Source organism: Gracilinanus agilis, chromosome 1, assembly GCF_016433145.1.
Source record: "Gracilinanus agilis isolate LMUSP501 chromosome 1, AgileGrace, whole genome shotgun sequence".
NCBI lineage: Eukaryota > Metazoa > Chordata > Mammalia > Didelphimorphia > Didelphidae > Gracilinanus > Gracilinanus agilis.
This window is the reverse complement of record NC_058130.1, coordinates 706,002,199-706,017,959: the sequence shown is the minus strand read 5'-3', so window position 1 is coordinate 706,017,959 and position 15,761 is coordinate 706,002,199. Positions and strand designations below refer to the sequence as shown.

At 40.9% G+C, this 15,761-nt stretch overlaps 1 protein-coding gene across 4 annotated transcripts in view; it reads right to left on the bottom strand.

The window, feature by feature from the left end:
• Positions 1–7,801, bottom strand: part of PUF60 (poly(U) binding splicing factor 60) — a 34,252-nt gene extending 26,451 nt beyond the window's left edge. For 2 of the 4 annotated variants that reach the window (XM_044669664.1, XM_044669672.1), the window contains exon 1: positions 7,720–7,801. In XM_044669664.1, the coding sequence (XP_044525599.1) occupies positions 7,720–7,743 (24 nt within the window). In that variant the 5' untranslated portion in view covers positions 7,744–7,801. Of the gene's footprint in view, positions 1–7,007; positions 7,069–7,719 lie in introns of those variants that run through there. The other 2 variants (XM_044669681.1, XM_044669688.1) reach the window with 2 other exon arrangements.
• Between the last annotated feature and the right edge of the window lie 7,960 nt (positions 7,802–15,761).

The following is a 15,761-nucleotide window of genomic DNA, read 5'->3' as shown; positions in this document are numbered from 1 at the left end:
CTGTTGAAGGGACTTTCCTAAGGCACAGATCCAACCCTGTCACTTCCCTGTTAAATCAAACTCCAGGGCTCCCCATTACTTTTGTTTAGCATTTAAAGTCCTTCACAGGGAGAAGCTGAGTGTCTCAGTGGTTTGAGAGCCAGGCCTAGAGATGGGAGGTCCAAGGTTCAAATCTGGTCTTAGACACTTCCTAGCTGTGTGACCCTGGGCAAGTCACTTGACCCCCATTGCCTAGCCCTGACCATTCTTCTGCCTTGGAACCAATACATGGTATTGATTCTAAGACGGAAATTAAGGGTTTTAAACACCCCCTCCCCCAAAATTTAAAGTCCTTCACAACCTGGTTCCAACATAGCTTTTCAACCTTATTCTATCTCACTGGTCTTCCTAAAGACCAAAGGGATAATCTTGCTATTCCTCATTTGCAACATTCCATTTTCCACCTCCACGACTTGGTCCAGGCTATGTCAATTATCCCTGGAATGTACTCTCATCTCAGCTGATCTAACCCTCCAGATTCATTCCAAGTTCAGTTTTTACCATTCCTTCTACAGGAAGTCTTTCCCAATAAGATGCTAGTGCCTTACCCTCCCAGACCAGCTTGTATTTATCCTATATATACTTCCCCATGTTGCCTATACCTCTATCCTGTATGATATCTGAGGACAAAGACTGTTCATTTTGTCTTTGTGTCTCTCCTTGCTCCTGGTCATCCTCCTCAACTTTCTAACCAATCTTCCTAAGCATAGGTTTGACCAATTCAATTAACTTTAAGGGGTTCCCTATGACTTTTTGGATCAAATATAACATCCTCCAATATTCAATGTACTTCATAACTTGCCCTCTTCTGCATTTTCAGTCTTTTTACATATTATTCCCCCTGCCTTGTACTCTGCAATCCAGTGTCACTGGTCTCTTTACTGCTCCTCTAACAAGACACTCCATCTTTAGACTGAGCATTTTTCACTGGTGTTCCTCCAAACCTGAAACATTCTCCCTTCTCATCTCTACCTCCTGGCTTCCTTCCAGTCTTACATTCTAAAAGAAGCCTTTCTCAAGCCCCCTGAATGCTACTGCCTTTCCTCAACTGACTGCATTCAATTTATTCTGTGTCTATCTCATTTACACATAGTTGTTTTCATGTTCTCTCCCTGTAAACTTGAATGCTGGGACTGTCCTTACCTTTCTTAGTATGCCCAGTACCTGGCACAGTGCCTGGAAAATAGGTATTAAGTGCATGTTGACTGATTCGGGACCTACAATTAGTGTCTGGCAGGTAGTTATTTCTTAATGAATGCATTAACTGAGGGCAGATGAGTGGCAAAGTGGATGGAGTGCCAACCTGGACTCTGGAAAACATCTTCCTGAGTTCAAATCCAGCCTTGGACTTAATCCTATTTGCCTCAGGTCTTCGTCTGTAAAATGAGCTGGAGAAGAAATGGCAAACCACTCCAATATATTTGCTAAGAAAACCCCCCAAAATGGGGTCACAAAGAGTCAGATATGACTGAAATGACAGAACGCGACTGATTAATTAGGTCTGAAATGTTGTACAAAATCAAACTTGAAGAAGTAGAGCTCCCTATTCAAAGGGATTTTTGTAATGGGAGAATCTGCAAGCTCCCAGGAACACTCAAGCCAAGGTGTCTGAAATGGAAAGGTTATGCTTCTTCTTTCAGACACTACAAAGAACCAATAAGTGTTTATGACCTATAAATTATACAAAGTGTTGTTCTCAATGCTGACAGCAAATCAAAGGCCACTCAGAGACTTTTTCACACGATGAAAAAGAAAATTATTTCCTGGAAGATTAGACAATGGTTGTATACAGAAATCTTATCCAGAAGACTAGACCCTTGCTTCAGGACACCTTGATGAGAAGGAAACAGATTAGCGAAAAGAACAAGTGGGTTGAGAAAGCACCTTCCATTCATAGACCAGAGATGTAAGAAGCCTTAATGATCATCAATTCTAAGAGTTCTTAACCTGTGATCCACGACCCAGTGAAAGGATAGATTCCAGGGAATCAGAATTTGTATGAGGAAAAAAGTTGCATCTTTATTTCTGTAATCCTATGTATTTTATATTGTATATTTCAAAAGAAAGGGTCCATAGGCTTCATTTGACTATCAAAGGGATCCATGCCACAAGAGTTGCTAAGCACACTGATCTATTCCTCACATTTTAAAGATGAAACTCTGAAAAGTGAAACAACTTTCCTAAAATTATATAGAACCAGGACTCATAATCTAGTGTTCTTTTCCTTAAGCCTTGGTTCCTTAAGCCTTAGATACTAGCAGTGTCAGGAACATCATTAGGGATTAGGGAATACAAAATTTAAAATCTGTGATAGAAGAGGAAAACTGGGAAAAGTCTGAAATGCATCCTGAATTATGGAACAAATTTTCAAAGGATTAAGAAAGTAGCTGGAATCCCAGACTAAAATTCAACAATAGGTGGAGACTGAGGAGGCATGGAAATACTATTAAGAGGAGCAAAGAAACAGTAGTGGATAGTACAATACAGGACAATAGGTAGTCCAAGCTATCTGGAACACTGAGTACAGCGACAGGAAATATGAGAAGGCTGGAAAGGCTAGTTGAACCCAGGTTGAGGAATAGGAAAGTAAATAACATAACTAGGAGCTTAAATTTTATGAACACTGGGTTTTAAAGAAAAACTTCCTCCCAAATAAAGCTAACCAAATTGCAATGGTTAACCACCTGTTCTTCCTGGACACTTCTTAGGGAGTCATTGCTTTTGCCTTCTCTGCCCACCTGATTTTCTTTCTTGGATTATCATTCATCTTTTAGGTTTTTCCTCCCAGTTTTGTCCTTGGCCTTCTCTTTTCTTTTCTATAATTTCATCAACTCCATTTGTTTCCAAATATATCTTTGAGGTAACTCCCAAATCCATACAATGTACTCTAATTTCTTTCCTAAATTCCAGTGTTAACTCTTGCTTGAATACTATTATATCCCTGGCACCTCAAATTTAGTCCAAAATGGAACCTATCATCATCTTTCCATATCTGTCCATTTCCCTTCCACAGACTTCTCTATTTCTGATAAGGGCACCACCAGTCCCAATACCAAGGTTTGCAATCTCAAGATCACCTTTGACTCTTCTCTCTCCTTGCCTTGCCCCAATATTCAACAATTGCCAAATTCCATAATATCTCTTACAGCTGGTTCTCTTTAGGTAGTATCTGAGGTCAAATTTAAATCTAGGACCTATCTCCAGGCCTGGCTCCCTATCCACTAAGCCACCTAGCTGCCCCTCATATGTACATCTGATTCAGTTCATAAGTTACTTCCTGGAGTTAGGATTCTCTCAATTTTCCTTTGTAACATACTTATTTGTGTAGCTATATCCTCCTCCCAATAATAAATAAGCTCCTGGAGGGCAAAAACTTTTAATTTTTGTCTGTCAGTGTGGAGCACAGAGGCTAGGACAAAAAAAAGTGAATAAATGTTTGTTAAATTGACTCTCAGCTCTAAGAGCCTGGAATTCATTCTTTCCTTTTAATGCAAAGTAATTTAAATAGAATAACTAATGAACTGGTTTCAAATTTGTTCCATATGGGATAAAAATGACTATAGTTAGAAAGTTAAGAAATCAACAACTCCTCAATTGATTGCCCTACTCAGTCTTCTAGATCAGGAGATGAGCAAGAGTCTGGTGAAGATTTACTTGGTCTTTGGCTTCCCCTCACTTCACTTTACAGACATCTTAATTCCCCAATCACCTCTCTTCTGAAAAGGGTTTTCTCAGCATGGGGTTATGACCCATCCCAGAGCCTATCTCTGTTCATCTGCGACTGCTAAGATCCCTCTCTTTCATTAAGGCTCCCATTAAAGGTTTCCCCAAGGTCTCATTTGAGTGTGGAGGTGACCACTATCATATGGAGGTGGGTTTTTAGAGGCTTTGCCAGTGGAGCACTAAGTCTGGAAGGTTCCATCAAGCTGGAAAGATTTTAAATATAATTTTGCTGTCCAAGGACCAGCCAAGCTAAATACAAAGGGAAGCAGCAGCAGACTGGCCACTAAATAATGAACTTTTTTTGAGGGGGTTGCCATGGCCAAAGAAAAATACAAAATGTTCCCTTAGCCCTGATGAGGTAGTGTAACTATCATATTTGGACTTTGTTTCAACAGCAGCAGAATGGCAGAAAAGGAGGTAAAGGGTGCTAAGAATCACAGTTTTTGATTTAACTATAAACACTGATTTTATTTTTAGTAGTCTAAACATAGCCTCATTGGCTGGTAAGCTGATAGTGTTGAAGGAATTAAACTAAATCTATATTGACATTCTCATTATGAATGAAACCATAAGACATAAAGAATGTACAGTTAAATGAAAGAATAATTTAAAGGTTCTCCTAGAAATAGTATTGTGTAGAAGAAAGAACACCAGGAAGTCATCACTGTAGTGTAATTATCATATATGGACTCATTCTACTCTACCTGATGTGCTCATTATAAGAAAATGAAACCTGCACCTAAAGGAAGTGAGAAAGTGGTTGTATCTAACCAATACATATGTAAGAATCTTTATGCTTAAAATAACAATTGTAGTGGCATTTGGAGAGTGATTTTCAATTTAATTCATAAAAGAGGCTCCTAAAGAAAAGACTATGGACTATATGTCACCACCAAAAAAAAAACCTTACCATTCCTGATGATGATCTTATAATCTATACAACTTTTATGAGAATGATTTATACAGATATTGAGGGTATTTATACAGATATTGAGGGTATGTTAGATGAAAGCATGAGAAGGGGAAAAAGCAGGCTTCTGTGGGTTATTTGTTTTGAAGCAAACCATATCTTCACTACCACAAAGGTAAGATATAGGAAACAAGCTTTTTATTAGAAAAAAGCAAAATGACTTAGTAGAATAAAAGGCTCAATTACATGGTGCCTCCCCATGAATGTATTAAGATCATTCAAGAATCTTTAATAATTACTTCAACCAAAAAGATAACTTTAACAATCCTCTAGATGTAGTATCAGTTTCAAGCAAGAAATAAAACAAGGAGAAATACATGATCATTGCAGATTTGTATCTCTGTCATGGGCATAATCCAGACAGAAAGTCTCTTTACATAGAAGGTGAAGTTCTTTCAGATGTCCTTATTTGCTAAAAAGGGCCTCTCATTATGATTCATGGATGCTCAAAAAGACTGGTTTAGCAATCTGCACAAGAAAAACAAAGTGGATGAATAAAAAAATATATATAATTATTTGGACCATTTGTCCCCCTTCCATCATTGTCAATCAAGATGAAACTTATCAATTACTCCCTATATATAATTAGTAAGTAAGAAATAAAAAGGGAGACATATATATCCCATCATTGAAGATGTCCTATTCAAAACAAATGGAAAACAAAGTGACTGTGTTCTCCACATTCTCCAGCCTGCAGATATTATGCTTACAATGTATTAAACTCCAAAATACTAAAAGATCTTTTCAATGCAATCTACAATGAAATAAAGGGTAGTAGCAACTTACAGTGAAAGAAAAAAAATGCTGATGAAGAATAAATATTGTCCAGATTAAAACATGCTGTTGAATGAACAATTAACTAATTTATTCTATTAGGTCACACCCAGAAGTAATTGACCTGGGATTGCATTTGGGAAACTCCTTGATGTTTTTAATGATAATAGTTACTTCTCCTAGTACAAAAGCTATGTTTTCATTTTCATTAATCAGTCAATAAATATTATGCACCCTGGCACTAGGCTAAATGCTAAATATACAAGTATAAACAGAAAGGCTATCCCTATCTTCAAGGAGCTTATATTCTAAAGTGAAACACAACACATAAAAGGACACAGAGAGACATGATAAAGGAGTTCAGATTATGTGATATTAAATCTAAATTTATCCTCCCACTCCAACCCTAAATTCACCTGGGTGCTCTCCTTAAATAGAGGTTTGGGGAAGAGCCATCCAATTCAATCAGAAAAAAAAGATCCAAGGGCTAAAGAAGTGTACTTCTCAAGATGTGACTTTTAAGATGCTCTTTCAAAATGAAGAGTTTGAGGGTATGCTCTACCATGCTATAGAAACCTCTTCAGCCTGGAAGCTCACTCTACCTGGAATATTTTTCACACTGGAAGTACTCTCTGCCCCTACTGACTTATTTTCTAACTGGATAATTCCTCCCAAGTGCCTCAGGATAACCAGACCTTCATATCTTTCTAGGATGCCTTGTTGATTGTCTTCAGAATACTTTTTCTACCAGGCACCATCCTTTCCCCACCCTATCCCTAACCCCTTTCATGTATTGTCTTTATCATCAGAATGTAAACTCCTCAAGAAGGTTAACTGTCTTTCTGCTAGTATTCTGGAGTTTCAGTGCTTGGCACAGTGCCTGACATATGGTAAGAGCTTAATAAATATTTGTTGATTGCCTGATTTTCAACAATAACAGTTACCACTTCCAAGTAATGCTGTAAGATGGACAGAAAGTCATGGAACATTATCTCAAAAGAATCAAAATTCTTCCCAAATGGATCTTGGCTTGGAAATAATGTAAAAGACATCAAAACTGTACAACTAGAAAAGGAGATGTCAGGAATGGAAAGCAAAGGATAAAACAAACAGATGTGCTGAATATTGTAGATACAAAACAAATATCAAAAGACCTTGAAAGAAAGCCTTCAATCCACTGGGTAGCTATCTGGAAGATTTATGAAAGGACAGACAAAATAGATGAATTTTAATCTGCACAGGCAGACCACAGTTCAGATATCATCTCTTCCACTGAGTATTCCTTGACTGTGAAATAAACTCTCCTTCCTCAAATTTCTCTAAATCACTTCGAATGAATCTCTCTCCCTTGCCTCTATCGCCATCTTACCTTTTACATCATCGTGTGTACATGTCATAACACTTTCTCTAGACCCTAAGCTTTGTAAGATCAGTTTCATTAGATTTTTCCTGCGACTTACACATAATAGGCACTTAATATATTTTGAACCGAACTGCTTACATTGATAAGGCCCGGCCAGTCCACATCTTTTGCTGGGCATCCCTGGATTCCCTAGCTGGGGGAAGGAGGCCAGCTTGCCTTCCTCTTAGGCTCAAATGGAGGGAAATTGGACACAGCCAGAAGAAAGCCCTTCTTCCAAGCCTCGTAGCTCACGTGACAGCGGCCTACCTTCAACAAAATCATCCCCACTGCTGCCTCCTAGCATGCAACTAGGATCCCACAGACAAAGCTGTTAAGAATACACGAGAGGGGAAGAGGATGGGAAAGGAAGGGGGGGGGGGTATTGTGGGGAAAAGGAAACATGCACTATTGGACCCCGCCCCTAGCGCCCGCTGCCCATCCCAGGATGCAATAGGGATGGGGGTAGGGGGAAGAGCACGACTCATCCCAGCATGCCCCGCGAAGGCCAGCGAAAACTACACCCCCCGGCATGCAAAGCGGAACGACAGGGACTCGGTGCCCCGAGCGCTCCGGCGCACAGAAGTCTGGGCATTGTAGTTCCAGGCCCTCTCCACCGCAGGAAAACCAGTAGCCCTGCCCCCCCAGTCGCTTTCCCGTTTCCAGGAGGCTAGAGATGAAGGAGATCCACGCGAAGGACCCGCGGACACGGCGGCAGCACCTGCCATGGACTCTCTGGGCCCTCAGCCAACCCTTCCCCCACCCTCCCGCGCCCGTCTCGCCGCTAACCGTGCTCCGGGAGGGGCTCACTTACGAGAGTAATGGTCGCCGTCGCCATCTTGCGTCCGCCGCGGCCGCCGCGCGTGCCTCACTCGTCCCACTACTCTTCCCACTCTCGCGAGAATTCGTACCGACAGAAGTAACGGAAGGTGGAACTGGTGGAAAACTCGCGAGAGACTCTTGGAAAAGGAGAAATGAGAACCAACCTGCTTCCGGCCTGAGGCTAACGGTTAACGCCTCTGAGCAGGCGGGACAAAGAAAGCGGGGTGAGGAAGGCGGAGCGCTGAGAGGGAGGGTAGAGCGGCCTGCGAAGGAGATAAAGTGGCTTTAGGACGCGCTGTCGAACGAGTTCGTTATCTCGCCCCCTTCGGAAAACCTGAGAAACCCAGGCCGCCCGCTCGCCCCGCTGTGACCGGCCTTTTTCCCAACAACTCATGAAGACCTCTAATGGCGGGGAGTTCACTACCTTAGGAAGTAACCCAGGAATAGCTCTATTTCAAATCCTCTTAATTTTTTTGGTGTAATGGTCCCCTTTTCAAAATCGTGTTTTTAAACTGCATTACAAAGGAAACCAGTTATATTGAAATTTAGAGGCCCAATAGGTAGACCACTGAGCCTGAAATCTGGAAGATTCGAGTGCAAAACTAGCCAGCCTCAAAAACTAACCGAAGGTGTCATAACCCTGGACAAGCCACTTATCCTCTGCTGGCTTCACTGTCCTCGTCTGTAAAATAGATAATAATAGCACTTTCCTCCATGATTGTGAAGATAAAATGAATTAGTAGTTGTAAAGAACTTTGTAAAACTTAAATTTTGATAAAAGCTACTTTTCACACTTTTTAAAAGTTTATAGAGGGGGGCAGCTGGGTGGCTCAGTGGATTGAGAGCCAGGCCTAGAGACGGGAGGTCCTAGGTTCAAATCTGACCTCAGACACTTCCCAGCTGTGTGACCCTGGGCAAGTCACTTGACCCCCATTGCCTACCCTTGCCACTCTTCTCCCCTGGAGCCAATACACAGTATTGACTCCAAGACGGAAGGTAAGGGTTTAAAAAAAAAAAAAAAAGTTTATGGACCCAGGGTTAAGAATCCCTACAAAATTTAATGGTCAGTAAGTTTTTTCGTGACAAAAGGCATAAAGTTACTCTTCAGTCAGTTTGAGACAATGCTTCCTAAAAATATTTTTCACATTCATTGATGATTAAAGATCTCTAATTTAAAAAAAAATCAGATTTTTTAAAAAGCTTTCCTACAACCCTCTGGGAGCAGGGTGGCACATTGGATAGAGCATGGGGCCTAGAGTCAGATCAAATCTAGCCTCAGACACTTACTAGCTTTGTGACCCTGGGCAAGTTACAAGATCTGTGTTTTCCTCAGTTTCCTCAACTGGGCAAGTTTACAAGATCTGTGTTTGCCCCAGTTTCTTCAACTGAGTTAATAGCATCTACCTCTCAGTGTTTTGAGGACCAGATGAGATATTTGTAAAGCACCTAATAAGTGCTATAGAGGTTAGCTGTCAACTGGGTTTATAGAAACCCCAAGTTTGGCCCAGCCCACCCTCCCCAAGTCCCAGATTCACCGGGTTCAGACTGGACAATAGACCTTAAAGTATTTAGAGATCAAATGTTAAATACCCTTTTTGTCTTGGAAGTTTCTAGCCCAGCCTTTGGCTGAACTCTTTCCTTTTGTACCCATTGTTATTAAGCATCTGCCTCTCCCCGGTAGTCCTTTCTAGGACTTCTCTTTTCCTTGTAGCCAATCAATCATACTTCCCAGTCCTTAGTTTCCCAAAAGGTATATAAGTCCCCAAGTTCTATTATTCTTTGGAGAATTATCTTGCCCCCATGATTATGCCAGAGATATTGTCCCCAGAGCCCCAGAGTTTTGACTCTGTGTAGTATTTAGAACTTGGCTCTGTGATTATTGTGGACCTATCTCCTGATTAAAGATTTGGTTTTGCTGATGACTTTAGTAGTTCTGTGTTTTTCCAGGTTGACATAGCTATTATAATTAAGGCGGTCTCGGTTCCCTTCCCGCCTCCCTTCCCTGCCAATTTCCCTCTAACAAAATTGTTTTTGGAAACTTCTTTGGAACTCTCTAGTATTCCATCCCACCTTGGCTTTTCAAGCTTCCTTTTTGTATGTTGTCATCCCCTAGTCCAGTGATGGGCAAACTAAGGCCCTTGGGCCCCTGAAAATGTTCTATCCAGCTGCATGACATTATTCCTAATCTGACTACAATGTACTACAATTGTATCTGAATATGAGTAGGATGCAATACAAGGAAACTTCGAAAGAGTTGCCTTAGAAACAGACTGACCGATGAGCATTTCCTTTCCTTTGGCCCCCCTCTTTAAAAAGTTTGCCCATCACTGCCCCTAGTCAGTTAGATAGTAAACTCCTAGAGAACTCCTCCTGAGTACTCAGTACTGGTTTTGGCTCTGGTTGGTGCTCAGTAAATGTTGATTATTGAGACAGTCAAACATTTATCTACTATGCACCAGGCACTATGCTAAGCTGTGGGGATACAAAAAGAGGCAAAAGACAGTCTCTGCCTTCAAGGTGCTCACAACCTAAGCTTCAGACTGGATAAATAAGAATGAACAGAGACAAAGCACTGCAATTAGAGAATTTAGGGAGGGCTTCCTATAAGGAAGTGGAGTTTTTAGTTAGGATTTAAAGGAAGCCAGGGAGTAGTCACTCCCACAGATCAGCTTTGATATTGAGGTTTATCATTGCTGTTCAGTTGTTTCAGTTGTATCTAACTCTTTGTAACCCTATTTGAGGTTTACTTAGCAAAGATATTGGTTTGCCATTTTCTCTTCCAGCTCATTTTCCAGATGAGGTACTGACACAAATAGGGTTAAATGACATGCCCAACATCAGACAGCTTGTGTCTGTGGCCAAATTTGAACTCAGGAAGGTGTCTTCCTGACTTCAGGCCCAGTGCTTTATCGGATGCACCACCTACCTGCTCTCAGGTCAGTGGGGGGGTGGGGGTGGGGAGGGGAAGAGGAGAGCGGAATTACAAGCATGAAGGATGGCCAGAAAGAGGGGTCAAGATAGGGAAAAGAGAGTGGTAAGTGATAGCTGGGAAAAAAGGGGTCTAGGATTGAAGTCCTGGTATAGATGAAGAGTAGGATTTGGCAACAGAAGGGGGAAGGAGAGGAAGAAGCCAATAGATTATGGTCAGATAAGGGGATTTTGGAATTCTTGAATGTGGTGGTATATTTGTAGTTTTAAATATTATCTCTATTTTATAGATGATATACTGGACCAAGATTGGTTAAAGAGCTTTATAACAGTAAATAGCTGGTCTAGGATTTGAACCTGGATCTCTTGACTCCTAAGTTTAATGTGGTTTCCCCCCATTATACCATATTGTCTGTAAACCTAAGTCCAGGGAAGAAATTTTGAAGTATTAATTTAGAGACAGTACTGCTATCAACCACAGCCTTTGAGGGGAAAAAAAAAAGAATGCAAAGAATCTGAGTTTACCTAATCCAGTCTGGATGTGAATAAGAATCTTCACTACACATCTTGGACAAGTGACTAGTCAATCTTTGCTTGAAGATATCTAGGTGGAGGGAAATCCAGTACTCATTGAAGCAGCCTATTATGCTTTTGGTTATTACTAATTCTTAGGAAGTTTTTCCTCACCTGAGAAGACTTAGAAAAGAAAGTTCTCTCCATTGAAATCCTTGGCACAGTCAAAGTTCAGCATCAGAAACCAATATAACTTTATGAAAAGAAATGATGTTAAAGATAATGCATTAACATCTTTTGCCACTGTACCCTAATGACCACAGACACTTTCCATCTAACCTGCAGGTGAAAAATATAATTATATATTGTCTTCCCAGTCAGAATGTGAGCTGCTTGCCAGTAGGAACTATTACCACTTTTCTATTTGTAGAGCCAGCATTTAGCACAATGGTAGGTACATGGTAAATGCTTAATAAATATTTTTTCATTCACTCACATCTTGCCTATGTAATAAGGAATAAGGTAAGGTAGATAAGTATAAAATTTAGAAAAATATATTGGAAAATGCAAGCTTGAGCTGAACATTTTAAGGGCTTTTGGAATGTGGCTGAAAAGTCACAGGGCTTTTGAACTCTGGGTCAGTTGGGAGTTTCTGCCACTGGTGGAGGAGCTAGTGCCCTGATCTCACTGGAGAAACTCCATTTGGACTGCATTTTGAAGAACTACAAATAGGTCTGGATCAGTAGCTTTGGAGGGTGGCCTGTGACAGCCTATTGGAGTGACCAAGTGGAGTTTGTGGACCATAACAACTTCCTGGACCCTGGGACAGCTGAGTACATCATTGGAAAAAGCAGGGAGATCCCCATAACACTATCAAGCTTGCATTTTAGCCTAGTATAGTGTAGTATTAGTTTTATCTTTCCTGCCCTGATTTCCTGAACCACCTAACCCCTGTTTCTTCTCTCTCCTGTAGCTGTTAAGAATAATTTGCCCCATTACCTACTTGCCTCACCTCATTCATTATTAAAATCCTTTAATGTTACTTCCTTTTGTCTCAATATAATCCTAAAAGACTCACAAGTTAATTTGTTCCCCTGGCTAAGTTGTGTTTTTTAACTGTCACACCAAGAATTTCCTGTCTTCCCCCCATTCCCCTGTTTCACCTAAATCCCACCTTGGTGCTGCTTCTTCTACTCACTTTCAACATTTATTAATAGCTATATATATATATACACACACAAAGTGCTAGGAATAATGGAACTGTAATTTCATCAATGTGAGTATTCCCTTCAATGATGAAAATTTCAAGTCTATACGCCCATCACTTTTTATTTTAAAAGCAACAGGTTTGACTCTGTCACCCTCCACCCCAACTATTCAAAATAAATTCCAATGGGTCTCTATTACCTTTAGGAACAACTATAAACTTGTCAGTTCACAACAGGGGATAAATCTTCTAGCCTGTTGACATCCTTTTAACTCCTGTCTCAGACAATGTGGTACAGTGAAAAGAGCACTATAACTAGGTAAGAGTTGGGGGATAGGGTTCAAATTTCTTCTTGGACACAACTTGGCAAGGCTTCGTAGGGGGTGGGGTTGGGGAGGGAGAGCACCTAGGTGGCTCAATAGATAGAGTACCAGGCCTGAACTTAGGAGGACCTGGGTTCAAATTTGACTTCAGACATTTCCTAGCTATATGATCCTGGCCAAGTCACTCCCATTTGTCTAGCCTTGCCTTTCTTAGAGTTGTTATTAAGAAAGGGTTTACTTAAAAAAACAAAACAAAACAAAAAAAACCCACCAACTCCATAGGTCTCAGTTTCCTTATCTATAAAAGAAGATGGTTTGATTCACTGGTCTCTGAGGTTCCTTCTAGCTCTAGATATATGACCCAAATGATACCAGGTAACTTTTCCTCCCAACTTCTCATATGAAGATCTGATACAAATAACATCCCTCCTGAAGTCATCCAAGTAATTGTTAATATAATGAAGAGCCAAGTGACCAGTAAAGATGGTAAATTAGAAAGGCACTCCTAACTGACTGCCCTGGAAAATTTGTTCCAGTCTTTCTGAGCAACCTTGGTGCTTCCACTTCCTTTCATTTTTTAATCTGCTGTCCAGCTTTCAATCTCATCATTCAACTTAAACTTGTTCTCTCCAGTTATCCATGATCCTTTAAACAATAAATCTAATGCCCTTTTCTCAATATTCATTATTCTTAATATCTCTGCAGCCTCTGATAACTGTCAATGGCCCTCCTCCCTTTGATAGTCTCTTAAGGATTTTGAGACAATACATATCCTGGATTCTCCTCACATGTAATTGCTCCTCAGTCTCCTTTGAAGGATCTTTATTCAGGTCCAGCCCCCTAACTATGAGTGTCCTCCAAGATTCCATCCTGGTCCCTTTTCTCTTTTCCTTCTATATTTCCTTTGGTGATCTCATCACCTTCCATGGGATTTAATGATCATCTTTAGAAGATGATTATACAGGCCTAACTTCTGTCCTGGCCTCCCATCTCACATCTCCAACTGCCTATTGGACATAGCCCAGATTTCCCCACAGATAACCTTTCATTCAAAATATCACAAAACAACTCATTTTCCCTCTCCAAGTCCTTTCTTCTTCCTAACTTCTTAATTATTGTCAAGGCCCATCAACCTCACTCAGGCTTCCTACTTGTTATCCTCAACTTCTTACTCCCTGACTCCTCCTTACTCCTTCATAATATGATAAGCATTCATTAAGTGCCTACTGTGTGCCAAGCATTGTGCAAGTGCTGAAGGTTCAAATTAGTAAAAGAAAAGCAGTCACTGAAGAAATTCAGACAAATGAAGAAAATATACAAAAGTTAGCTGAAAAAGTGAGGGGGAAGTGCCAGAGAACACCTGGGTTAAGTCATGAAGATGATAATGGAGTCAAAACCTAGGAGAGCAGCTGGTGCCAAATGAAGAGCTTGGCCAATATTTTGACCCCTCTATAAAGAGCTCAGAGGGACCCCTTCAGGAGTCTTTGGGAGTTTTTCCCTTCACTCTCCAACCCACCAGATAGATGGAACTAAGGGTACTGATGAGGTGTGAGTAGCTAAGCTGGAGAAGCAATCTCCCATGATTACAAATCTCCTGGTGTTTATACTGAGAGAAGCATGACAGAATTAAAACCAAATGGAGCAGCTGGTAGCAAATTGAATCTTTTGCAAAGTCTTATTGATAATCCCTTATTAACATCTCTGTGCATGCCTCTTCTCTCCTCTGAAACTACATTGGTGCTGTCTTTTATCACCTTATATCTATACCATTACAATAGCCTACTGGTTCTACTGGTTAGCCTTACAGGCTCAAGTCTTTTCCCACCCTCCATCAGCTACCAAAGCGATTATTCTAAAGCAACAGGTTTGACTCTGTCACCCTCCAGCCCAACTACTCAAAATAAATCCCAATGGGTCCCTATTACCTTTAGGAACAACCATAAAGTCCAGTTTTGTTTTTAAAGTCCTTCATAAAGTCCTAGACCAGTGATGGCAAACCTTTTAGAGGGGTGGGTGATGTCCTCAGGCACACATGGAGAGGGGGAGGGGAGCAGCCTGCCCCACCAATCCTTCTGGCTTTCTAGTAATGAACTGCTGGGGCCATAGCAGGCGTGCCCATAGAGAGGGCTCTGAGTGCCCCCTCTGGCACTTGCCATAGGTTCACCATCACAGACCTAGACCCCCATTTTATTCTTACACATTACGCCCTACATACTCTTATCCCGAGATACTAGCCTTCTTGCTGTTCCTTAAACAAGATAATCCATCTAATTCCATGAATTTCCAAGCCTCAGCTAAAATCTTATCAAGAAGACTTTGTTCTTCCTTTCCTCTAGTGTCTTCCCCTGAGCTTCTCTTATCATGTTTGTACATAATTGTTTCCATGTTGCCTCTCTCATCAAAATGTGAGCTCCTTCTTGATAGTAGTGATCATTTTTGTGATTCTCTTGTTACCTTCACCATTTATCTTAGTGCTTGGCACATTTTAAGTTCTTTAGAAATGCTTGTTGACTGCTTGTGAATGACTAAGTTCATACCCATAGCCACCCCCTTCCTCCCTAGCACCTCCCTTTTCCTCTCAAAGCTCAGTAGCACAGCTACTATAACTATACTGTACTAACTAGTCCACTACAGGGATACTTGTTAGGAATTCCCCTGAGATGTGAGGAAATAGCAGGCTCCACAGCATTCTACAGATCATGAAGTTTGACAATACTCTTTACTAATATTGCCCATGATGAGCCTTCTCCCAGGGTGGTCAGGATATCTGTGAAACCTCGGGGCAAGCAGGATCTGGAAGAGGTGAATGCTACAAGGACTTTGTGTCAGTCATAGTGTCAGGAAAATGGGATCGTCAAGAGTACAGGTGTTTCTTAACATCTGAACTGTACTGTACTGTAGTCCAACAAACAACTCTATGAGAAACATTGTCAGAAATGTGATGTAGCTGCCCAAGACTAAAGACCTTTGGTAACATTTAGCTAATAATGGCCAGTATTATTAGTTATGCACTGTGTGAAGCACTTTACAAATATCTTGTCCTCACAACCCTGGAAGGTAATT